Raw genomic sequence first — 25,352 nt, 5'->3', positions numbered from 1 at the left:
TAAATACCCCACTCATACGGTTATAGTTGGTGGGGACTTCAACCTTCCCTCGATACGTTGGCAAAAATACTTGTTCAAAACCGGTGGTAGGCAGAAAACATCTTCCGAGATTGTCCTAAGTGCTTTCTCCGAAAATTATTTCGAGCAGTTAGTCCACGAACCCACGCGAATTGTAAATGGTTGCGAAAACACTCTTGACCTCTTAGCCACAAACAATCCAGAGCTGATAGAGAGCATCATGACTGATACAGGGATTAGTGATCACAAGGTCGTTGTAGCTACGCTCAATACCGTTTCTTCCAAATCCACCGGAAACAAACGCAAAATAATTTTATTTAAAAAAGCGGATAAAGTGTCACTAGAAGCCTTCCTAAGAGACAATCTCCATTCCTTCCGAACTGACTATGCAAATGTAGACGAGATGTGGCACAAATTCAAAGATATAGTAGCAACAGCAATTGAGAGATTCATACCTCATAAATTGGTAAGAGATGGAACTGATCCCCCGTGGTACACAAAACAGGTCCGAACGTTGTTGCAGAGGCAACGTAGAAAGCATGCGAAGTTCAGAAGAACGCGAAATCCCGAAGATTGGCTAAAATTTACAGACGCGCGAAATTTGGCACGGACTTCAATGCGAGATGCCTTTAACAGCTTCCACAACGAAACATTGTCTGGAAATTTGGTAGAAAATCCGAAGAAATTCTGGTCGTATGTAAAGTACACAAGCGGCAAGACGCAGTCAATACCTCCGCTGCGCAGTGCCGATGGTACTGTTACCGACGACTGTGCCGCTAAAGCGGAGTTATTGAACGCAGTTCTCCTAAATTCCTTCACCAGGGAAGACGAATGGAATATTCCAGAATTTGAAACACGAACAGCTGCCACCATGAGTTTCTTAGAAGTAGATACCTTAGGGGTTGCGAAACAACTCAAATCGCTTGATACGGGCAAGTCTTCAGGTCCAGATTGTGTACCGATTAGGTTCCTTTCAGATTACGCTGATACAGTAGCTCCCTACTTAGCAATCATATACAACCGCTCGCTCACCGATAGATCTGTACCTACAGATTGGAAAATTACGCAGGTCGCACCAGTGTTTAAGAAGGGTAGTAGGAGTAATCCATCGAACTACAGACCTATAGCCCGCATCTCGTGGTAGTGCGGTAGCGTTCTCGCTTCCCACGCCCGGGTTCACGGGTTCGATTCCCAGCGGGGTCAGGGATTTTCTCTGCCTCGTGATGGCTGGGTGTTGTGTTATGTCCTTAGGTTAGTTAGGTTTAAGTAGTTCTAAGTTCTAGGGGGCTGATGACCATAGATGTTAAGTCCTATAGTGCTCAGAGCCATTTGAACCATTTTTGAACAGACCTATATCATTGACGTCGGTTTGCAGTAGGGTTTTGGAGCTTATACTGTATTCAAACATTATGAATCACCTCGAAGAGAACGATCTATTGATACGTAATCAGCATGGTTTCAGAAAACATCGTTCTTGTGCAACGCAGCTAGCTCTTTATTCGCACGAAGTTATGGCCGCTACCGACAGGGGATCTCAAGTTGATTCCGCATTTCTAGATTTCCGGAAAGCTTTTGACCCCGTTCCTCACAAGCGAATTCTAATCAAGCTGCGGGCCTATGGGGTATCGTCTCAGTTGTGCGACTGGATTCGTGATTTCCTGTCAGGAAGGTCGCAGTTCGTAGTAATAGACGGCAAATCATCGAGTAAAACTGAAGTGATATCAGATGTTCCCCAGGGAAGCGTCCTGGGACCTCTGCTGTTCCTGATCTATATAAATGACCTGGGTGACAACCTAAGCAGTTCTCTTAGGTTGTTCGCAGATGATGCTGTAATTTACCGTCTAGTAAGGTCATCCGAAGACCAGTATCAGTTGCAAAGCGATTTAGAAAAGATTGCTGTATGGTGTGGCAGGTGGCAGTTGACGCTAAATAACGAAAAGTGTGAGGTGATCCACATGAGTTCCAAAAGAAATCCGTTGGAATTCGATTACTCGATAAATAGTACAATTCTCAAGGCTGTCAATTCAACTAAGTACCTGGGTGTAAAAATTACGGACAACTTCAGTTGGAAAGACCACATAGATAATATTGTGGGGAAGGCGAGCCAAAGGTTGCGTTTCATTGGCAGGACACTTAGAAGATGCAACAAGTCCACAAAAGAGACAGCTTACACTACACTCGTTCGTCCTCTGTTAGAATATTGCTGCGCGGTGTGGGATCCTTACCAGTGGGATTGACGGAGGACATCGAAAGGGTGCAAAAAAGGGCAGCTCGTTTTGTATTATCACGTAATAGGGGAGAGAGTGTGGCAGATATGATACGCGAATTGGGATGGAAGTCATTAAAGCAAAGACGTTTTTCGTCGCGGCGAGATCTATTTACGAAATTTCAGTCACCAACTTTCTCTTCCGAATGCGAAAATATTTTGTTGAGCCCAACCTACATAGGTAGGAATGATCATCAAAATAAAATAAGAGAAATCAGAGCTCGAACAGAAAGGTTTAGGTGTTCGTTTTTCCCTCGCGCTGTTCGGGAGTGGAATGGTAGAGATATAGTATGATTATGGTTCGATGAACCCTCTGCCAAGCACTTAAATGTGAATTGCAGAGTAGTCATGTAGATGTAGATGTAGATTCCGGGATTTGTGTCATCCACCCTTTTCAGAGATGAGACAACCTTTACGAGGAGTGGTACCTTCAGGTTTCGTAACGGTCATCTGTGGGATAGTATGCAGAATCCCCATGATATGATGACAGCGAACCATCAGTGTCGATGCAGCCGGAGTGTGTGGGCTGGGAAATTGGTGACCGTATTTTGGGACAGTCTTCCTTCCATGTCGCCTAACAGGCCGGAACTATCGGCGTTTCTTGCGGGTGACATTGCCTTCCCTGCTGGAAGAAATGCCATTGATGATTCGAAATGTTATGTGGCTGCTACATGATGGTGTTCCAGCCAATTCGCCGTTAACGTCCGGACGCATCTCAATCGTGTCTTGAAGGTCGATGAATCGGACGAGAGGCTCCAGTTGCAAGGCCTGCTCGTTCACCGTTTCTCAACAAGTGCGATTTCTGGTTATGGGGCCATCTCAAAACCATCGTCTATTCAGAGCCCGTTCCAGATGTGGAGACGCTGGAGCGGCGTATTCATGCTGCCTTTGAAACTGTTCGAATGCAGCCTGGCCGATATGAACGTGTGAGACAGAACGTGCTGCGGCGCGTACACGCATGCTTTGAGGCACATGGAAACCATCTTCAGCTCATACTGTAACTCTGGCTCCATGGTACAGCGCGTATTAGACCGCAGTCTCTGTAACAATGTGTGATTGAATAAGTGATTTCTAACTTGGAAACCATGCATTTCCGAACATAAGTTCATTAGACATCTTTTATACCGTATCCTCTCATCGATCAATCCCTAGAGTTTGTATACGGTGGAAAAAAATCACCCTGTATAGTCTCTTTATGTTAAAAGATAATTTTTTCTTCTCCCCAAAGAATGTAATTCAATGTCTGAAATACGTTCTTTGTGGTTGTGAACCACGTAGTTCTCATTTTTCTTCTGTCCTTCACAGTGTCTGTTACATCATCGTGTCGTTTGTATGCGCAATGGGGAAATAGATTATTTGCCTTATTTGGTGTCAAATCTCATGTATTAACATTTCTTGCTTGTGATTAAAATAGGAAGTCGGTTTGAGTTAGTTAGTGTTAAAGCACATTCACAAGCTTGAGGATCCTCGGAGAATAAATTTCCAAACTCGCTTATCGTTCTACACTTGTTAGAGAGACCGAAAAACAAACTTCTACTGTCTTACCCATTAGCACCTGTACTTTGCTACCATTTTCGAATGGATGTTGTTTGTTAACAAAGGAAAGAGCATTTTCACTTCAACATTAAAATGTGTAGTATTTTCTTTCAAAAAAGAGGCCTGTTTTTGGATAAATAAAATATTTCTTATTTTGTCCGGAGCACTTCAGCTGACTGAACGGCTTGCTTTAACCAGGTACATTTCGGTATTATTTTGTAATCCGAATTTTTTTTTTATTCCCGTAAGAAATATGCAGCGTCAAAAAAAAATTAATGCAAGTATGCACGTATGATGGCCATACAGTAGAAAAAGAACTAATGATGAGGGCACATCATTATATAAAAAACTAGCTGCATAAAATTTTCAAAAAAAGGAATTGTGTTTTTCTCGTGGCGGCGATACTGGCATATCCTGGATTTTCCATGGATGAGCACTGACGTTGTTGTGTTGAGAAATTAATTAAACACGATGTGAAGCTTAGAGAAGTTACATTAGGCTGTCACTCGTCCTTGTTCCGAAAAATAGTTCCCGTAAATTCAGTGATGTCATACAGGCAGCTACAACAGGTTAACACGAAATGCAGTTCTATATTCGCAGTTTCTTTTCTTTTTTTTTTTTCATCGACATGAATGTCACGTTCTCTCTCTAGTGTACACACCACTACCAATCTGACTGTCCTCGTACCGCAGCAAATATGCAGATATGAAGGCACGGATCACTGTAGGGTATCATCTGTAAGACCAGTTGTAAGTCGTGCACATGTACTAGTAATCAACTGCAGGCACTTCTCTCAGCGATTCCATCCACCCATCGTTTCTCTTTCTTGTACTCTTCTACACAACATTTTGTTTATAATTTGTTACTATCGTTCGTCGCATTAAATCATTTTTTTTAATTTGGAGTTTCATTCACTGCTGTTGCGGGTATGCCATCCCAAAATAGTTAATCACAGAATTTCAAATACTGAATTGACTCTCGTTGACATTTATAAAATACGACACAAGAAATCATCTCACAACGCAATCCACTAATAGAAGTCTCAAGTAAACCTAATGACATTTGGTCAGTACCTCACTTGCATGGAATTACGTCGTATCAGTCCCAATGCACGTCTACAGATAAATCTTCTACACTTGCCAAGGATTTTTCGCGCCGTATCTGTATCACAATGTACGTCTAATTCTGCAGCTCTGAGAGAAATGTATGCAGCCTGCACCTTTGTTTTCGCACCAGAAACTTGCCTGTGATAAGGAGTAGGCAATACATTGAGATCTGAAAAGTATCTTTCCCCTTGCTTCAGTTTCTACACCCGTTAAAACATTTGTAGCTGTGACGAATGAAAATATGTGCCGGACCGAGACTTGAACTCGGGATCTCCTGCTTTTTAGGCAGTTGTGTTAACCACTGTTCCATCCGGACGCCGTGTTTATCGGAAGTGTGCGGACTATCTCGGCAGTCTCCCTGTTCCCGCCCATATCCTCCATGCTCGCTAATTTTAGATTGCCACAGGAGATCGAACGTAATTGTGCATCCACACTTAGGGAGGTGGATTTATTGCCCATCGACGCGGATCAACTATATCAAAGCACAGTGTCTATTCTTTCGGACATGTCCGAAAGAACAGGCACCTCACATTCAGATAATCATATAACAGTCCTAAATAATGCTCAATCTGGACCCTACTGGTAAAAGCTTGATACATTTACGCAATATGCATAAATGTAATTTACCAAATCGCTAGTTTTAACTATTCCGCAAGCACCAGTGGTCACTTATTTCCCGTAAGTAACGTAATTCCGTCTTGCTTACATCAGTATTCCTATAATAAGTTATGACTCAGGAATTTTCTCACTTATTGAAGAAACGGAGATGAATACGCAATTCCCGTCTTGTCAAAGAACTGGAAAACTGGAGAGTCTCGATGGAGTCTCCTTTCAGTCGCTTGCTTGGCCAGCCAGCCTCTCATTAACGACTTTTGTACTACACACACACACACACACGAATAACAACGAAATAGAGGGCAACCCAAATTCCTTTTGTGACTGCAAACCTGTAATACTGTGTCTATGTGTTGCCACTACTGAGGTGCTAGACAACGACGAATATCCTCTGTGCTGCATGCTGTTTCTACGCTAACGTCTCATCTTCGACCATTATTAGTGAATAGATACCTCTAGTGCTTCCTAAATGTTTACGATAGACTGCATGTAAATGTTAGATGCGTTTGTGGGAAGGTGTTATGAACCACGGGAAACAAATGCATGATATGAGTTACTCGCCTTCTCATTAAAATACTGGTTCGCCCGATCAACCCGATAGTAATATTACCAGTGCACATGGTATTTGTGTGTTTGTAAGTGCATCTAAAGTCCAAACAAGTGTGATACTAAACCAGAAAAAGCATGTGGTATCTATCTACTGTTAATGTTCGAACATCAAGACTTGAACTGTTTTAGCATTTTCTAATGTTTCTTCAGAACTGTACGTGCAACCCTCGCTGAGTGTCTCTTTAGGTAGCTTAGTGAGTGTGTTAGCAGTGAAATATGTGTGCTTAATACTGTAGCTCCTCTTCAGCTTTCCAGCACCACTAACGACCACAGCGGGGCGTAAGATCGCTACTTGGTGACGAGCAGTTACGGTGGTGGAGATGGTCGCGCGAGGTGCACTCTCAGCCGCCGCCGGTCGCAGCACCACGCCTCACTCTTTGTTACTTCCCTTCTTTCGTCTAGCAACTGCTGTGCATCACTGCAAGGCGAGCACGGCACCTGTCGGCTGCGTTCACATCGCACGAGTGTCCGCTCGGATCGCCACTTTAGTTAACACTGGGTAGCAACAGGACTCTCAGATACGCGTTTGTTTAATATGGTTCCTTGTATTTCTAAGCAAAGGATACGTGCTAGAACTGTGTTCATCTTTCAGTCCCACATCTTAAAGAAATAAGGGAAACACGTTCTCCAAAGAAATGTATGGTGAAGTCCACCTGCTTAGCTGGGTGGTAACGTGCTCGCTTCCACTGCAACCGGGTCCAGGTTCGATTCCCGGTTTGGTTGGAGATTTTCTCCGCTCGAGGACTGGGTGTTGTGCTGTCTTCATCTTCATTTCATCCTCATCACCGGCGCGCAAGTCACCCAACGTGGGGTCGCCTGAAGTAAGACTCGCACTTGGCGGCCGAACTTCCCCGGATGATTCGAGGCATGCTGCTTCGGGATGGCCTGGGTCCGCAACTGTATAGTATTGAGGAAAATTTGATAAATTTGTATTTTGTCCGTCTCAGTTGCATGAGTATGCAATGTTATTGCTGCAGTGGTTACCTGTTTCGGGCTGACTCGCCCATTCTCAGACAACACATCCTGTTAGTAATCATAATTAGTTACACAACATGGTGCCAAAAGGCACGAACAGCAAAATTTTGTACATGGCTGCACGTTCAGAGACCGTGAATAGATACAACTGAAAGAAAAACAGCCGTCGGTCACTATTTTTAACAAATTAACCTGGTTTCAACACTGCTAGGAGTGTCTTCTTCAGAATTTAAAACAAAGAATGGTCTGTATTCTATAACATGATCTCAGAATAATGACTAAAAACGTATGATAGGGTATAAGTACGGAACCATCGTAAAAATGACATATAAGTACTATCAGTCTTTTACGATGATTCCGTACTTATACCCTATCATACGTTTTTAGTCATTATTCTGTGATCATGTTGTAGAATGTAGACCATTCTTTGTTTTAAATTCTGAAGAAGACACTCCTAGCAGTGTTGAAACCAGGTTAATTTGTTAAAAATAGTCACCCACGGATGCTTTTCTTTCAATTGTAGGCACAAATAGCTTTGTACAAGAAAGTCAAACTGTGAGCAGGCTATTCGTGCCTTTTGGCACCGTGCTGTACAACTAGTTATGGCTAATAAAAAGGTGTGCGTTTAAGAACGAGCGAGTCAGCCTGATACCGTTAGCCACCGCAGTGATAAAATAGTATATTCATGCAACTAAGACAGACAAAATATTTATAAAATTTTCCTCAGCCTAATACATATCACTTTACGAAGTCAAGTGTGTCCCACACTACTGAAAGAACTAACCTTCGTCACGTGACAGGGTAAAGATAATATTTTAAAAATTGTTGTGTGTTTCTCTCGCCGCTTATGGGTGGGGAGTGACCTGTAGGTGATAGTCTCTCCGAAATGGATGCAAAGTACATAAAAATGAAACAGTTCTAATTGAAAATGTAAGATATTTACCTACGGTTTTTCAAATCACTAAGACTATTTTCACTGTTTGTAGTACAAACTGTTGTTGACGTTTTTTCGGCTCAAAAAGAAAAAAAATTATACCAAATGCTCTATAGTCAGCTTATTTGTCGTGAGAGAATTCAGCAACCGTTCTGGTAGTAAAAAAAACTATATTTCTTTTATTTTTCAATCTCAGTTGCACATATTTTTTCGTATGACTTGTTTAGATCGCCATGGATCATCTTCAGATCTACGTAACTGCGTAAGGCATCCATCGTGTCCTTATCGGAACTACACATCATAATATCTATCAGAATACTTTGATGTGTAGCTGCAACATAGGCACATCATACAGACAAGAATTTGCATCATAGTATTCTGATGTTTAGTTCCGATACAGACACGACAGGTTGCTCACGCAAGCACACAGATCCATGGCTATCGAAACTACTCACTACACTACTCATATTCCAAAAAAAAAAAAAAAAAAAAAAAAAACCAGTGCAAATGAGTCTGTAAAAGACGTTCAGCAAAAGACGTTCAGCAGGCTCGTTGGCGTGAGTATAAACAAAAGGATCCGGTGGTTGTAGTTGTCGAGATCAGGGTAGGTGGGCTAGGTACGGTGAGAAGTGGAAATAGAATGGAGGACGGTGTGTGGTACGAAAAGGATAGGAGGCAAGTGGGGTACCCTGATATGGTGTAAGATAGGGAAGGAAGAGTTGGAGCTGACAGTATTGAGAGAGGGCGTCGGTTAAAATTTCACTGCGAAAGGATATGGAGTGTAGGTGTAGGGTTGGAGGCATATGTTGGTAAAGTGGGGCAACATAACAGAACTGAAAATTAGAGGGGAAACAATGGGATTACTGGAGTCCAGTTTTCGCAAAGTATAGCGACGAGGGCTTAGAGTTTTGATGTGATGGTAAGAGGTCCATGTAGGGGAAGGTAAATGCATGCAGCTGGCAAGGCAGTGTGAATGGCATTACAGTTACTTTGAAGAGCGAAGTGGCGATCCCCACTATTTCGTAGCACAGATGAAGAGATCGCTAACAGAAAATGTATTCACAGATGAGCTGGATGACTTGTTTTTAATATTGTTCACTTAACTGGCTACCTGAAAAAGAGAGAAATGTACGCCGATGCGACTGTCAACAAAATATACCGATTATTTTGAGAGAACATGGCGAACCCAAAGCAAATTAGAATACATCTTCTCTCCTTTGTTTCTCGGCCTTTCCTTGAGGTGTACTGGGAGGAACAGTAGTGACGGATTCTATTGCCGGGTGCCATTCTGAATGAGACGATCCACCACAATCCGTGTGAAGCGTCAGTTATTTCACTGTTTTCACATTTTTCTTCTTTTTCGGTCTTCTAACTGGTTTTATACTGCTTGTCACTACGATTTCCCCTCCCGTGGCAGTCTGTTTGCTTCAGAGTAGCATTTACACCCAATATCCTCTGTTATGTACAATGTATAAGCTGGCCGGAAAAAATACAGGTCATTCCCTTAAGAAACCACAACAGTCCCTTTGGAGGGCTGTCGATGATCTCATCTTCCACGACTGACATTAGTAATGGCAATGAAGCGGTGTGTATCTGCCGATCGATTTTTTTACCGTCGGTACAGTAAGACGCTCTTACGCCATCCTATAGAAGTTCGTGCTTCATGTCGCCATCTCTAGCAGTCAGCAAGGGGAAACGGTCTGAGAATAGTCAAACATTGAGCGACACCGATCACCTTTTTTTAAAAATAAAATTATTTTATGCGGTCTAGATTATTTCATTACATTTTTAATTTGGAATGTTTTTTACGAAAAGAAGCACTCCAACGTAACTCATGTGACCCCACGGATAAAGGATGGTCAAATGTTTAAAAAGTATGTGGTAGGGACACCTAGCAGAAAAACTTTCCATCTCTGCTGCTCTAGCCACAGGAACAGAATCTAGAAATTCCCGCATTATAAGACAACTGTGTGTCAAAGGCGGAGTTGAAGGTACTTCGTGGTGCTGAGTGAACATCAAACATCTTCTTCAGGAAGAAAAAAGGTGAAGGAAAGAGCATCCTTCAAGTGTTCATTCGGCGACACGTATTAATGTTTAAGGAAATATAAACTCAGTGGATGGTTCGTAACGTTTTTGCAGAATGCTAGGGTTTGAGAATAGCAAATAAAAAAAATTAAGAAAGAAAAAATGCCTACGCGATTCCGTATTGAAACTTCTCATAATGGACCTAGACGAGTGGTACGAGTAGCAGAGCTGTTTTGTCGGATTGGATAACAAGGATAAATCCAAATGCCTCAAGAATCACTGATTTTTGTAGGGAAATATGGTAACATCGAATACATTATAGTATCAGGAAATCTTTTCTGAACGTGTTGGTCTGGAGCGCAGCCATTCATGGAAGTGAAACGACAACGATAAGCAGTAAGTTTGGAGTAGGAATTAAAATCCATGGAGAAGAAATAAAAACTTTGAGGGTCGCCGATGACATTGTAATTCTGTCAGGGACAGCAAAGGACCTGGAAGAGCAGTTGAACGGAATGGACAGTGTCTTGAAGGGAGGGTATAAGATGAACATCAACAAAAGCCAAACGAGGATCATGGAGAGTAGTCGAATTAAATCGGGTGATGCTGAGGGTATTAGATTAGGAAATGAGACACAGAAAGTAGTAAATGAGTTTTGCTATTTGGGGAGCAAAATAGCTGATGATGGTCGAAGAAGAGAAGATATAAAATGTAGACTGGCGATGGCAAGAAAACCGTTTCTGAAGAGGATAAATTTGTTAACATCGAGTGTAGATTTAAGTGTCAGGAAGTCTTTTCTAAACGTATTTGTGTGGAGTGTAGCCATGTACGGATGTGAAACATGGACGGTAAATAATTTAGACAACAAGAGAATAGAAGCTTTCGAAATATGGTGCTGAAGATTAGATGGGTAGATCACGTAAATAATGAGGAGGTACTGAATAGAATTGGGGAGAAGAGGAATTTGTGGCACAACCTGACTGAAAGAAGGGATCGGTTGGTAGGACATATTCTGAGGCATCAAGAGATCACCAATTTATTATTGGAGGGAAGCGTGGAGGGTAAAAATCGTAAAGGGAGACCAAGAGATGAATACACAAAGGAGATTCAGAAGGATTTAGGTCGCAGTAGATACTTGGAGATGATGAAGCTTGCACAGGATGGAGTAACATGGAGATATGCGACAGATCAGTCTCTGGACTGAAGACCACAACAACAAACAGTAAAGACCAGAACAGAACAGAAGCTTTACAAATACTGTGCTATAGATGAATGCTGAATACCGTAGGGTGCATCGGATAACCAATGAAGGCGGGTAGGAAAGCTCTTCATGTCACAACGTGACTAAAAGGTGGTATAGGTTGACCTAACGGTTCCCGAGGAACCAAAGAGTATGTAATATGTTAAGAAAGCGAAGTTGGGACGGAAATTGGGAGGGGGGGGGGGGGGGGGGGAGGAAGTAGAATAGTTGTAGAACAAGACCAATGCTAGAATACAAAAAGCTGGTTCCAACTGACGGCTATTGTAGTAGTCATACGAATATGAAGAAACTTGCACAAGATAGTTTACCTCAAAAAGCTGCATCTAATCAGTCTTCGTTCTGAATACCACAACAATGTTCGCAAGATGATCGCCGCACGCCATTTTATACTTAAAATGCTCATAAAGATTTCCAAAGATAATCTTTAGACCCAGCCTTATCCCCTATAACGCGCCGTCTTATGTCCGAAAATTTATCAGATTTTGAATGATATCAGTATTTCACTTAACCTATTATTACCATTCCTTATATTGATCGGTGAAATGAAGCAAATATTGGATTTTAATGTTGAGGGAACTCATGAGGATGGACTCTTGCGATGTGAATGCAGCCACTCGCGCAGATAGCACTTGTAGAGTTCTTTCAGACTGTACCACTGCCTTGACTCACTTTCACAATGGCGTGTTTTATTTCTTCCTTCCTCTGCTGTTGCCTTGCTGTAGCTCAAGTATTTCGTGGCTCGAAGAAAGTTTAGAGAAGCCCTGAAACCGTACGACGTTAAGGACGTCATTGAGCAATACTCGTCCGGGCATGCAGACCTCTTGAACAGGGTGAAAAATCTGCACTTCAGGTGGGTCGAAGTACAAACTTCAACACTCGTTAGTATGCATGTTCACGCTTATAATTCGCATTACCGTACCAACTAAGTGTTATTAGTCATTAGAGGTCCCTTTTATAGAGTGTAGCCCTTAGAATAGAGGTTAGATATATGTGTTACCAGAGCTTCTACGATCGTTCCAAGCATATTTATGCGGTTTCACAAGGAATATTACAGTCCGCTAAAGTACCATATCGAGCCCATGGTAATACCACATTAGGGCGTAAATATTTATAACACAGACAATATGTACTTCTGTACAAACGAGAATTACGGTCGTTTAAGAAAAAGATACTTTCTAGCTCCATACGCAATTTAAGAAGAAAGGGCCGTCAAAGTACAGATTACGTGTATACCTGACGTCATCCGCTGTGATAATTCGCTGTCGGAATCAAATACTTTCTGAAACGGTTGTTCTACGCAGCAGTGCTTTGTCTTAATTTCTTTTGCTTAAATATTTCGCTACTGCATGACGAGTATTAATGTTACAATAAGAAAGCTATGAGTATCAAAGAGTTTAGTACGATTTTTGTCTCGCTTATTTTGTAGTGACAGCATGTGACACAACCTTTGTACTGTGCTATTTCTATTCCTTACAAATTACGGCATGCTTGTATGTCAATAATAACAAGAAACTGCACGTAGAGAGAACTTTGCAAAAATGTCGCACCTTAATTTTCCTGTCAAAAGTATTATCCTCTTATGTATATGTATGGTGATTGTTCACTGTGCAAAATAAATTTAAAAAAAAATCGAAACCCCATAACTATAACTGTTTCCGATTGGGACGCGTAAGCTTGAAATGTGCCTCAAAGTTGCCTACAACCTTCTTCTGTAATGGCACATAAACGAGGCGCCCTGAGACGTCAACCTCGGGATCAACTACGCTTCGAACTGCAATGTGTCGACACATGCGGAAAAAAGGCCACAGATCTGAAGTTCATATGTCTAAGTTGATTTAATGATGGCTCATCGGCATCAAACTTCGCCACAATTCTGCCCAACACCTTAGTGAACGTGTCACACGATGGAAAAGTCGTCATACCCCTCTTACCCACATTTCACCCATTTTGATGCTTCTGCCAAGGGGGTCACAACCGCGACGCCCTGCATTGAAGTCACGTGGTTTTCTTATGGTGGCCGACGAAAACATTCCAGATACACCGGTGCTCAGAATCGATAAGAAAAGCCCTCAGAGGACGGCATAAAGGCCGTCAACAAAACCATCCCTTCTCCTGGGGCGTCAATTCCCACAGATTTCGCGATCGAAAACGACAGTTCGCAGTGCAATAACCAAAAGGACGACGTTGTTGGCAACATATAACATTGCTGACGCCCCCCAGAGCGATTCATCCCTCTCTAACGACATCGTGGGACTGCAACTCCAGTGAAAGTGATGTGATCGACTTGGAGCGTAGTGCGCCATCAATTTTTGGTCTGGTATACAGGGTGTAACCACAAGGGACCGCTCAAAACCATTCGACAAAATTTGAATGTGATCCGCAGCAGCAATGCTTCTTCAGTCCTCCAGTTTCGTGCCCTCCTGTGGCGCGATCGTGGAGGGGGCACAACATTGACATGTGCACGAATAAAGAGGCAAAGGGTCCGTATAAGAGCCCCCCCCCCCCCATTTCTGCAACACCTTCGGTGACACCCACGCAGCTTTGTTGAGCATTAAGAGAGTGGAGCATTACGGCTGCTGTAGCGGCTTAGGTGGGGTCGCAAAAATTGCGGTCGCACTACACTCCAAAGATGCCAGTTCACGTTCAGTTTCAGCACGGTTGCAGCCCCACGATGACCCTAGGGTAAGGTTGAAACGTTCGGAAGGGGGGAGGGGGAGGGTCAGCAGTACTGAACATTGACAAGAACGTGTTCCTGTAAACTGTCGTTTTCGACCGCGAATATTTGGGAATCAACGCCACAATAGAAGGTATGATTTTTATTGACGCCCTTTATGCCCCCTCGTGAGGGCTCTTCGCGTCGATTCTGAATGGCGGTGTGTCCGCAATACTTTTCTTCGGACACTCATAAGAAAATGGCGTGATTTCAGTGCTGGATGTCGAGGTTTTGAACTCCATCAAATGGTTCAAATGGCTCTGAGCACTATGGGAATTAACATCTGAGGTCATCAGTCCCCTAGAACTTAGAACTACTTAAACCTGACTAACCTAAGAACATCACACACATCCATGCCCGAGGCAGGATTCGAACCTGCGAGCGTAGCGGTCGTGTGGTTCCAGACTGAAGCGCCTAGAACCGCTCAGCTACTGCGCCGGCTTGTGACCTCCATCGCAGAGATGTCAAAACAAGAGATGAAATGTAGGTAAGCGATTTTGACGACCTTCCCATCGTATGACATGTCCATGATCGGGTTAGGCGGTATTATGGTGAAATTTGTTGCCAATTTGACATCATTAATCCACCTTAGACCTCACATGAAGTTCTGAGCTGTGGCCTTTTTTTTCCTTACGTGTCGATACCTTGCTGCCTGAGCGTCGTCCAGTCTCATGGTGACGTCACAGGGCCCCACACTTTTACAATACAGAGGAAGGTTGACGGCACTTGTGATCTAAATTTCGAACTCCTGCGTCGCAATCGGAAGACAATTACGGGGTTTCGAAAAAGTGATAGCCTGCTTTTTTTTTTTTTTGCATAGTGATCATGTCTAAAATAGACACGTATACACACCATTGAATGCATGTTTGTTTTAATTAGTTTTTACTGCACTGTTGGTTCCTTATCACAGATTTCGGATTTTAAAACTGCACTTCTCATCTATTTTATTGTTAGCCTCACGATTGGAGGTACCCTACAAAGTTAGGGCAATGGATAATGGAGCCGCACAAGTGTGGATGATTGCATCAATAATTGCATCAAGACTATCTTCAGCATGTATTTTCACTTTATCGTTTCATTTCGCCGAAATACAACACAGAAACCGTCTATCCAAAGGATATTTCAATACTGGTCAAGAATAATACATTCCCCTTATCAGACATAAAAAGGAGTAACAAAACCACAAGCATTCAAAAGATCACGAGTAATTTAATCTGTAGCATTAGCCTTACTGTAAATATGGGTGCCTGTTTACCAAACTCTTTCCACTCACTCGTGTACATACATAATTTATTAGTATCGAATTGATTTCAATTTATGACAGTTTACTGAAGTGTTTCCTCAAATTCAATAACGACAATTTTGTCTCGATCTTGCAGGTTGGACCAAATTCTCGGGAAGCAAGGTTCAAAGGCGAAAGATGTATATGCATCAAAAATCAGTCTAGCGTCGAGAGTCGTTAAAGTTGAAAGACAGGTAAGACTTATATGTAGTATGTAAACCAAGAACATATTTTCTAAATACACTTTCTTTCAGTGCAGTATGTAACTATATACAGTCCAATACGCATGTAAGTTATTGATCTCCCACTTTCAATGCCAATGGATGCAAATTTTGACATCTTTGTAGACGATAAAAGTAAACAGATTTCTTTATGAAAAGGTAGCTGGTTAAATATTTGAAAACATTGAGTCCACAAGTAGATCTCAGCGTTAAATGAAAAACTCGTATATTCGACACAATATGGCGTCTTAGTTTCTCTGCACTTTCAGAACACAAAGTTTCCTGCCTACAGGTGATTTGAAAATAAAGATGTTACAGTGTTCTGTATATTTTCATTCACTAATTAGTTACTGAACCATGTTTGAGGGAAATTCCACTTGTAGTGATAACATCTTCAGAATACAGAAGCGTCTCATATATTATCGTTCGTCATTAAAAAGAAACATATGCAAAGACCTCTTTAGATACCCTATTTTGACAACTGATATAAATTACACTTATGTGCTTTGTTGACCTTCCAAAAAACAGAACGAAAAATGACTGTAATACGAGAACCACGGGGTTAACATTAGTACAGAAAGGAATTAGGTTCTGCATAACAGTTGAACCACTCTGACGATTCGAAATGTTTATCTTGCGGAAGTACAGGATAGAAAGATTTCATATCTTCAGCATGTAGCCCGGCTCACACTTCCAAAAAAGTTGTAACCCTGTAACTACCAACAAACGTGGCGCTATATTCAGTCACATACCTTGTGCCGATGTGTCACTGAGGCCAGGGTACATTGTCACAGCAGTGGCAAAAGGATCAGATGTGAACAGTGTTGATATACGACTCTTGAAATGTGATTCTAGACAGAGTACAAGCGTGATAATTAACGCTGAACCCCCGTACTCACCGTCCCGTTCCCCACAAATAACACTGGGCACTAACAAGGCTGCTAACGATCTGTGGAGGTATTGAATTTAATCAGATCTGTTATGCAACAAATAATGAGCAACCGCAACTGTAACATCATGAACATTAAACCTACACTGGATCAGCTTGTCAATCGGCATAACAGGAATGCAAAGTATAAAGTGACATTCAATTGCGTTTATAGCTGTTTGTGCCATTAAACATTGTGCAATGAAATGTACAGTCCACAACAGCAAATAAAGAGTCTTTACAGCTTCCATCCTGTCATAGGCGGGCACTGTATAGCAACCATATGCGAAATACAGTTTAAACCACATGTGGCGACACCATGTAGAGGAAACCCCCACACACAATAAGGATAGAAAAGATAGAATAACAGATTAATCACATTAACCTTCTAATATTTCAGTCTGTTGTTCATGGACCCATCTGAGTACACGTGACGTCACCAACGTCTCCATTTACTCTGGCATGCTTTAATGGACGGTTTAGGATGGCTGTCCTATTACAGCCGACTTTAATGCCCACAGTTAGTCAAGGAGATGCTAAAGCAACTACTCCTGTGGCGAGGCAGTGCTGCACACACTCGAAGAATTTAATATAATTACCTTGAATGATGGTAGGCTTATAACAGCCCCTGTACCAGAACTTTGCGAGCCTGCAACAAACCTGTCTGTCTGGTCCTCGAATTTGCCTCTGAGATCCACTAAAAACTGGATCCCTCAAAACTCTGCCATCTCTCTCCCCGCATCCACCACTGCTGGCGGCTCACCTCCAACTGCGCAATAGAGTTGTGGCGATTCGTGAATGAGTCGTTCATTTGAACGACTCTAAATAAAGAATCGTAAGAATCGAACCGTGATACGGACGATTCGTCGTTCAAAAGAATCGTTAGAACGATTGCTTGTTTCCGAGTAGTGACGATTCCCAGTTCCAACGATTCATCGATTCTTGGTAATAGTACGCTTCGAAGGCAACTTCCGAATCATTCCGAGTCGTGCCGAATGATTGAGACCGCCAGATGGCAGTCAAGTGAAGGATGTGTGTGAACAAAGGAAGCTCGGAACGAAGAAACGAAGTTCGGGGGCCGTAATATTACTCGTGAAAACCAAGCTGACACTTGGCGGTGCCTGACGGGAACGAGCGTAAAGCGACATTACTTCACTGCTAATTCTGCTAGTTCCACTAGCGCTGCCACTAAATGGCTGTAGCACTAGACCAATATTACAGAGCCTATATAGAGAGAATATAGGCTCTCTAACCAATACCGTTCTTGGCGGATCGCCATGTAATACCGTCTTTAAACAAAATTAATAATTTCAGGTTCGAGTTTTCGAATGTTATCGTGTTCAGATTCATATTAAATTTTAGTGAAGTAATGTCGCTGTATACGATTGAATCCTACTGTCTGGAAGTATGTCGTCTTCTCACGTACATGGTAGTGACAGCGGCAGGTTCTCTGACAAATCAAAAGCAAAATACCTATGCTTTGTATTTAAAAGAAATGAAAGGTAAGCTAAATTTGCTGTGTGGGAGGGCTATAAGCTGCGTTATGAATTACAAGGGTGATGTGGACTTCGAAAGACAGCACAGAAAAACATAGGATATGAGCCAAACCACCTCTGCCTCACTGCTAGATTTTTTTACTATAAAACAGACGTCTGTAGTTAGATACGTTCAAACCACACAACCAAACTGGTGTTGTTGTTGTTGTGGTCTTCAGTCCTGAGACTGGTTTGATGCAGCTCTCCATGCTAATCTATCTTGTGCAAGCTCCTTCATCTCCCAGTACGTACTGCAACCTACATCCTTCTGAATCTGCTTAGTGTATTCATCTCTTGGTCTCCCTCTACGATTTTTACCCTCCACGCTGCCCTCCAATGCTAAATTTGTGATCCCTTGATGCCTCAGGACATGTCCTACCAACCGATCCCTTCTTCTAGTCAAGTTGTGCCACAAACTTCTCTTCTCCCCAATCCTATTCAATACCTCCCCATTAGTTACGTGATCTACCCACCTAATCTTCAATATTCTTCTGTAGCACCACATCTCGAAAGCTTCTATTCTCTTCTTGTCCTAACTGCTTATTGTCCATGTTTCACTTCCATACATGGCTACACTACATACAAATACTTTCAGAAACGACTTCGTGACATTTAAATCTATACTCGATGTTAACAAATTTTTCTTCTTCAGAAACGCTTTCCTTGCCATTGTCAGTCTACGTTTTATATCCTCTCAACTTCGACCATCATCAGTTATCTTGCTCCCCAAATAGCAAAACTCATTTACTACTTTAAGTGTCTCATTTCCTAATCTAATTCCCTCAGCATCACCCGACTTAATTCGACTACATTCCATTATCCTTGTTTTGCTTTTGTTGATGTTCATCTTATATCATCCTTTCAAGACACTGACCATTCCATTCAACTGCTCTCCCAAGTCATTTGCTGTCTCTGACAGAATTACAATGTCATCGGTGAACCTCAAAGTTTTTATTTCTTCTCCATGGATTTTAATACCTACTCCACATTTTTCTTTTGTTTCCTTTACTGCTTGCTCAATATACAGATTGAATAACATCTGGGAGAGGCTACAACCCTGTCTCACTCCCTTTCCAACCACTGCTTCCCTTTCATGTCCCTCGACTCCTATAACTGCCATCTGGTTTCTGTACAAATTGTAAATAGCCTTTCGCTCCCTGTATTTGACCCCTGCCACCTTTAGAATTTGAAAGAGAGTATTCCAGTCAACATTGTCAAAAGCTTTCTCTAAGTCTACAAATGCTAGAAACGTAGGTTTGCCTTTCCTTAATCTTTCTTCTAAGACAAGCCGTTAGGACAGTATTGCCTTACGTGTTCCAACATTTCTACGGAATCCAAACTGATCTTCCCCGAGGTCGGCTTCTACCAGCTTTTCCATTCGTCTGTAAATAATTCGTGTTAGTATTTTGCAGCTGTGACTTATTAGACTGATACTTCGGTAATTTTCACATCTGTCAACACCTGCTTTCTTTGGGATTGGAATTATTATATTCTTCTTGAAGTCTGAGGGTATTTCGCCTGTCTCGTACATCTTTCTCACCAGATGGTAGAGTTTTGTCAGGACTGGCTCTCCCAAGGCCGACAGTAGTTCTAATGGAATGTTGTCTACTCCCGGGGCCTTGTTTCGACTCAGGTCTTTCAGTGCTCTGTCAAACTCTTCACGCAGTATCGTATCTCCCATTTCATCTTCATCTACATCCTCTTCCATTTCCATAATATTGTCCTCAAGTACATCGCCCTTGTATAGACCCTCTATATACGCCTTCCACCTTTCTGCTTTCCCCTCTTTGCTTAGAACTGGGTTTCCATCTGAGCTCTTGATATTCATACAAGTGGCTCTCTTTTCTCCAAAGGTCTCTTTAATTTTCCTGTAGGCTGTATCTAACTTACCCCTAGTGAGATAAGCCTCTACGTCCTTACATTTGTCCTCTAGCCATGCCTGCTTAGCCATTTTGCACTTCCTGTCGATCTCATTTTTGAGACGTTTGTATTCCTTTTTGCCTGCTTCATTTACCGCATTTTTATATTTTCTCCTTTCATCAGTTAAATTCAATATAATCATACAGTAAAGCTGCATGCCCTCGGGAAAAATTACGGCTGTAGTTTCCCCCTGCTTTCAGCCGTTCGCAGCAGAACAACAGGAAGGCCGTTTCGGTTAATGTTACAAGGCCAGATCAGTCAATCATCCAGACTGTTGCCCCTGCAACTACTGAAAAGGCTGCTGCCCCCCCCCCCCCCCCCCCCCCATGAACCATGGACCTGGCCGTTGGTGGGGAGGCTTGCGTGCCTCAACGATACAGATATCGGTACCGTAGGTGCAACCACAACGGAGGGGTATCTGTTGAGAGGCCAGACCAAACTGGTATACCACGTAATTTTGCACCACCTTTCGCACAAATCGACTCCTCTTTTCTGGCATACTGAAATAAAACAATAGATGCAATCAAATCAAACGTGACCTTTCAACAATTAAGGCATTACACGCATAAATCGAGAATCACACTTACAACGTCATATGCATGTTTACTCATGAATAAACTATATCTGGCATATCTCATCATGATACATTTCGATTCTAACCCCATTGACAATTTCAGACATGCCCTGCCATTTGTGAGTACGATCTAGAACTTTTTGCATCCCGTAAGAATCGTGCCATCGCAGACAATAGTGAAACGTGAAAGAATCGTGAACGAATCGTAGGAATCGATTCGCAATGTGAAATTGAATCGTAGGAATCGAATCGGGAAAAAGAATCGTGTCGCCCAACTCTACTGCGCAACGCTACACGCTGTTCATATCCAACTGCCCAACACTACAATAGCAAATATTCCAACAATGCAAACCACCCACAGATTGCACACAACACAGTCACTGATTTTCATACAGAGCGCTACGTGGCGTTACCAACATAAAAACCTAAACAGCCTACTTACAGTTTAATCAAAACATCGAAAAGTGAACAGTGCATATGAACAGTGAAGACACAGAACCAGGTGAAAGGGTTCCATATTTAGGAGAGGCGAATAAAATGACCACAGAAACTGGAGTAAACAGGAGGAAAAAATGGACTGCGGTACTTTAGGTAAGCTAAATAGGATTTTCAAAACTTACCTTCTCTTGCGTCTGAAACAGGAAATTTACGACATATATGTACTGTTACCAAGTGTCAACGGCCTTCTGCAATGGTAACACTGATTCCTGTCAGATCATCGAAGTTAAGCGCTGTCGGGCTTGCCAGTAGTTGGATGGGTCACCGTCTGGGTCTGCCGACTGCTGTTGGGAAGCGGGATGCACTCGGCCCTTGTGAAGCCAATTGAGGTAGCGGCACCGGTCGCGAAAACTGACAACGGCCGGGAGAGCGGTGTGCTGACCACATGCCCCTACGTATTCCCATCCGGTGACGCCTAAGGGCTGAAGATGACACAGCGGCCGGTCGGTACAGTTGGGCCTTCACGGCCTGTTCGCGCTGTAGTTTATTTATTGTCTGTGTCACTGAGGTATGGACTTACAACAATGTGAAAACGTGCAAAGCTGCGGGTTGTAATGCGAGCAACGAAGAGATGCATATTGCGAATTACTAGAAGACAAAGGAAAGCCGACAAATCGATAAAGATGCTTCAGTATCTTTGTGTCCCGCGGTGAATGCTTGGAGCTGACTACGAAGATATTCATTAATGACACATTTATTTGCATCCCAAACAAGAAAACTCAAACTTCCTTTTTTTTTTTTTTTTTTTTTTTTTGCAATTTCCACTGACATAGAAGCAATAACGACATTATGGTCGCTAAAACCTTCTTCTAGATTAGCTTTCTCAAAAAGATCAGGTCTGTTTGTCGCCAAGATATCTAATATGTTCCCATCTCGAGTTGGTTTTCTAACCAATTGGTCAAGGTTGTATGTTGAGAGCGCTCCTAGAATAAATTCACACTAGTCTTTGTGTCTGCCCCCTGTGATAAACGTGTAATTTTCCCAGTGAATGGACGCCAGATTAAAGTCTCCGCCTATTTTGAATGACCTGTTTAAGTGAACTAACAATTTTTACAGTTGGCACACATCAGTGTCATGAACTGGCAATTTTTCAGGCCAACGGTTTGTTTCCCGTGGGGAGGAACCTAATCTAAAAAAAAAAAAAAAAGAAGAAGAAAAATATGTGCACGCTACCCATGTAGCTGCTTCCTGTGTGTATTGCACCACTGATCTATCGAGGGGCGTCCTACAACGTTCCACCCCATAGCGTAGGTAAAGGAATCTACAACCATTTTCGTCACAGAGTCGACGCAGCCTCTGGTTTGCATTCTCCACTCGACTCCAAACCATAGGAGCCCAATCCACTCTGGGCACGATGCTGCAAATTGTCAGCTTGTCTTCGACTCCTCGAGAGATGGAGGCCGCCTTCGCCAATTTAGCCATCTGTTGAACGGACCCAATGATTTCCTCGGAACTCCGACGACTGACATCGTTGGTGCCGACATGTTCAACGATCTGCAGATGGCTGCACCCCACACGCTCGATAGCCGCCGGAAGAGCCTCTTCCACATCCCGGACAAGCCCCCCAGCTAGCACACCGAATGAACGTTGGACTTCTTCCCCGCCCTAGCCGCTATGTTCCTGAGGGCCTCAATGACCAGCCTAACATTGGAGCTCCCAATAACTAACAAACCCCTATCCCCACGTGCCTGTCCGGACCTTGCTGAAGGAGCGGCCACTATCCTGGCAGAAGGTGCATTCTGATGAGGCTCAGCCTCCTCCCCTCCCCCTCCCTCCCAGCATCAGATAGAACACTGAATATATTAGCAAAGTGCATGGGATTTGGCAGGAGCCTGCGTCGCCCACGCAGCCTTCACCATGAGGCTCGAGACCTCGACATAGTCTGCTACCCACACTGAGGTGAGAGTGGGCCGCCCGGCTAAGTCGCACCTGAGGTCGGCTCAGTGACAGAGAGCTGTGACATCCCCCCCCCCCCCCCCCCCTGCACATCTAGTACAGCAGAGGCTGCCCCAGACACCCCATCCCCACCGCACCTCAAGGTGGCACTCAGGAGCCTGTTGACTGTGGCCAACGAAGCTTCCAGCTGCGTTTGAAATGTGGCCAACTCCTCCTGCATCCGCACACAACAGACACAGTCCCTATCCACCTAGCTAATATGTAGTTTACTATAAGAAACTTGAGGAAACATACTGCCACACAAGGTTAATAGTTACACTCCCTAGTTGGCAGAAAGTACACTCAGCAATGAAAAACAATAAAAATGTATGGTAGAAGCTAGATCTGGTGCTTATTTTCCTGCTAGAGGCTATCTAGTGAATATTATTAAAGAACTAAATAGTAACCTACGGTAAACTACACCTACTGTTTATCCCTCGTATTCAAAATGTAAACAAACGTTTATGTACACACGAAAATGACCTTATAAAACTATAAAAACTGCTACCTTCAATGTGTCGAGTCTAAATGACACTAATAAACATAAATACTGAGTATTGTGCACTGACAGATGCAGGTACAAAACAAAACATTTAGCTAACAGTAAGAGATCAGAATGTAAAGCAAAAATACGAACTCTACTTTATAGGTACCGATGGGCTTACAGTACACAATCACTAAGGCCCACTACAAGATAAGGAGTTTAAGCAGACGGCGAGGTGAGTTTTAGATTTCTGCTAACTAAACCGTATTTAAGAAGGGCTGAAAAGTTGTATTATAACATTGATTTACTCAGATATTGTAGTATACCACTAATTTACCACGTATTTTACGTTTGCTTAACTCTGAACGCTCGCAGGTTGCGCTAGTCAAACGTATACAAGTGAGGTTAGAATTTACTGTCAGTATCACTTTTCCTAATAAAACGTATAAAAACTACAGCCTTCAATTTATCGAGTCTAAATGACACTAATAAACGTGAATACTGATTACTGTACACTAACTTAAATTGATTCATCCTTACATTTATAATGTAAACAAACGTTTACTTACAGGAGAAAAATGACGTAATAAAACGTATAAAAACTGCTACCTTCCATGTGTCGAGTCTAAATGACACTAACAAACGCAAATACTGAGTATTGTATACTGACTTAATTGATGATCCCGCGTATTTAACGTCAGTTAAAAATTTAAACAAACGTTTGCGTACACGCGAAACTGTCGTAAACAGAAACATCGCTTTTCCTATTCAGACGCAAATAGAAACTGAAACCTTCAGTTTAACACGTCTATCTGACACTAATACTCGTAAATACTATAGAATATACAGCAAAAACAATTAAATTACTAGCTAAATTACTTATCTCGTAACACAAGCGAAAAGCACCCGTAGCCGGCGTCAGGGCAGCCAACATTTATACAATGACTAGATCCATGAATGACACACAAAGCATAAATATCCAAACTGAGTATTGTTATACCGTCAGTAATATAAAATATTAGGTATACAGAAAATACTATAAATATAATCATACATTCATGTATGTAGATAAGTGGTATAATGCTGAAAACAATAGCAGGTTTTCTTCACATAAATGAAACACGTCGTTCAATAATTAAATGTCATAGTCCTTGTAAACGTACCATTACTTAAAATATAACCATCATCTAGTCACGTTGTAACACAATTACATGAATCTGTGTTTATAGATTCATCAGCAGTTTGTCATGTAGTAAGGTCTTTCATTACTAACATCGTAAATTTTCTGTCGCTATATTTATCATCTGTTAGTTATATCAAATGGTTCACATTGAAGCAGTAAACTGCAACCGCCAAATCTATTACAGAGGCAAAGGGCTGCACACGGCAGTACAGATAGAAGCCCTGTTCATGTGTAGTATGAGTGAACTAATAATTTGTGTACAAACTATGTAATGACTCGATGGGATCCATTCAGTTACTTCGAGAATGTTCTGCGCCTTATTTGTATCTTATTGTTCGTATCATACTGACCCAATATGGATACTCGTAACACAAACACATTCATATAAAGCGCCGAAGCGCTCTCTATGCAAGAATCGTCATTACGCAAACAGTTTGTATCAAATAGTGTCGCTGTACCACAAACACCTCTGAAACGAGAGTGCATTTTTATCCTATTTGCAGTGTCTGTGTTTAGCGGTCTATTATGCAGTGTCCTCCAGAAATGCATGAATGTCTGAGAGAACAGACACTGCTGCGAACTAGTGCAGAATGACACACAAGAAATACAGGATGTTACAAAAAGGTACGGCCAAACTTTCAGGAAACATTCCTCAAACACAAATAAAGAAAAGATGTTATGTGGACTTGTGTCCGGAAACGCTCAAGTTCCATGCTAGAGCTCATTTTAGTTTCGTC

The 25,352-nt window shown here is 42.3% G+C and overlaps 1 protein-coding gene across 1 annotated transcript in view; it reads left to right on the top strand.

The window, feature by feature from the left end:
- LOC124789559 (potassium voltage-gated channel subfamily KQT member 5) overlaps nt 1–25,352 on the top strand; it is a 506,704-nt gene that overhangs the window by 325,048 nt on the left and 156,304 nt on the right. The window contains exons 7-8 of the mRNA XM_047256963.1: nt 12,065–12,192; nt 15,435–15,531. Of these exons, the coding sequence (XP_047112919.1) occupies nt 12,065–12,192; nt 15,435–15,531 (225 nt within the window). The remainder of the gene's footprint in view (nt 1–12,064; nt 12,193–15,434; nt 15,532–25,352) is intronic.

The sequence above is a fragment of the Schistocerca piceifrons genome, chromosome 3 (assembly GCF_021461385.2).
Source record: "Schistocerca piceifrons isolate TAMUIC-IGC-003096 chromosome 3, iqSchPice1.1, whole genome shotgun sequence".
NCBI lineage: Eukaryota > Metazoa > Arthropoda > Insecta > Orthoptera > Acrididae > Schistocerca > Schistocerca piceifrons.
Note: the sequence above shows the minus strand (reverse complement) of the source record. Positions and strands in the feature narration are given on the sequence as shown.